The 1,091-nt window shown below is 44.5% G+C and overlaps 1 protein-coding gene across 1 annotated transcript in view; it reads right to left on the reverse strand.

The window, feature by feature from the left end:
* The window catches only part of SARNP (SAP domain containing ribonucleoprotein), a gene marked incomplete at its 5' end in the record, with an annotated part of 20,328 nt that overhangs the window by 13,703 nt on the left and 5,534 nt on the right, over window positions 1-1,091 (reverse strand). The window contains one exon of the mRNA XM_017741176.1: window positions 452-525. Within this exon, the coding sequence (XP_017596665.1) occupies window positions 452-525 (74 nt within the window). The remainder of the gene's footprint in view (window positions 1-451; window positions 526-1,091) is intronic.

Genomic DNA, 1,091 nt, shown 5'->3' on the forward strand with positions numbered 1-1,091 from the left:
GCCATGAGCATCATTTGCAAGCTGAAGAGGACCTTCCATGGAGCACAGTGCTTGCATCCAAAAATCCCAAAGAATCCCCCAAAATCCCAAAAAATCCCCCCCAAAAATCCCCTCAAAATCCCAAAAAAAATCCCCAAAATCCAAAAAAATCCCCACCAAAATCGCCCCAAAATCCAAAAAAAATCCAAAAAAAATCCCAAAAAATCCCCAAAAAAATCCCAAAAAAATCCCAAAAAATTTTAAAAAACCCCAAAAAATCCCCCAAACCCCCCCCAAAATCCCCAAAAAATCTCAAAAAATCCCCAAAATTCCCAAACAAATGGCAAAAATTCCCCAAAAAATCCCCAAAAAATCCCCCAAAATTCCCCCAGAAGCCCCGGAATTCCCATTTTGCCGGCGTTGCCCATCCGCGGCCGGAATTCCGGGGCAATTCCCGGCGTTCCGCACTCACCGCGCGGCCCTGGCGGCCTTTTTGCTCTCCAGGCTCACCGGGACGTTGAAGCGCTCGGCCCTTTTCTGCATCCGCTGGAAAAGTGGGAAAACGGGGGGTTTTCCAGGGAAAATGGGGGTTTTCCAGGGAAAAAAGGGGATTTTCTAGAGGAAATGGGGATTTTCCAGGGAAAAAAGGGGATTTTCCAGGAGAAAATGGGGATTTTCCAAGGAAAAATGGGGATTTTCGAAAAGAAAAAGGGGATTTTCCAGGGAAAACTGGGATTTTCCAGGGAAAAAAGGGATTTTACATGGGAAAAAGGCGGGGTTTTCCAGGGAAAATGGGGATTTTTCTGCTGGGAATGGGGATTTTCCAAGGAAAAATGGGGATTTTCGAAAAGAAAAAGGGGATTTTCCAGGGAAAAATGGGAGTTTCTAGAGAAAACCAAAATCCCGAAGATTCCCAAAAACTTCCTGTTTCCCCCAAAATCCCCAAGAATTCCCCCAAACCCCCAAAAAAATCCCAAAGATTCCCCCAAAATCCCCAAAAAATCCCCAATTATCCCAAAAAATCCCCAAAATCCCCAAAAAAGCCAAAATTTCCCCCAAATTCCTAAAAAATTCCAAGAAAATCCCCCCAAAATCCCCAAAAAATCCCTCAA

Source organism: Corvus brachyrhynchos, unplaced genomic scaffold (genome assembly GCF_000691975.1).
Source record: "Corvus brachyrhynchos isolate BGI_N302 unplaced genomic scaffold, ASM69197v1 scaffold1308, whole genome shotgun sequence".
NCBI classification, from domain to species: Eukaryota; Metazoa; Chordata; class Aves; order Passeriformes; family Corvidae; genus Corvus; species Corvus brachyrhynchos.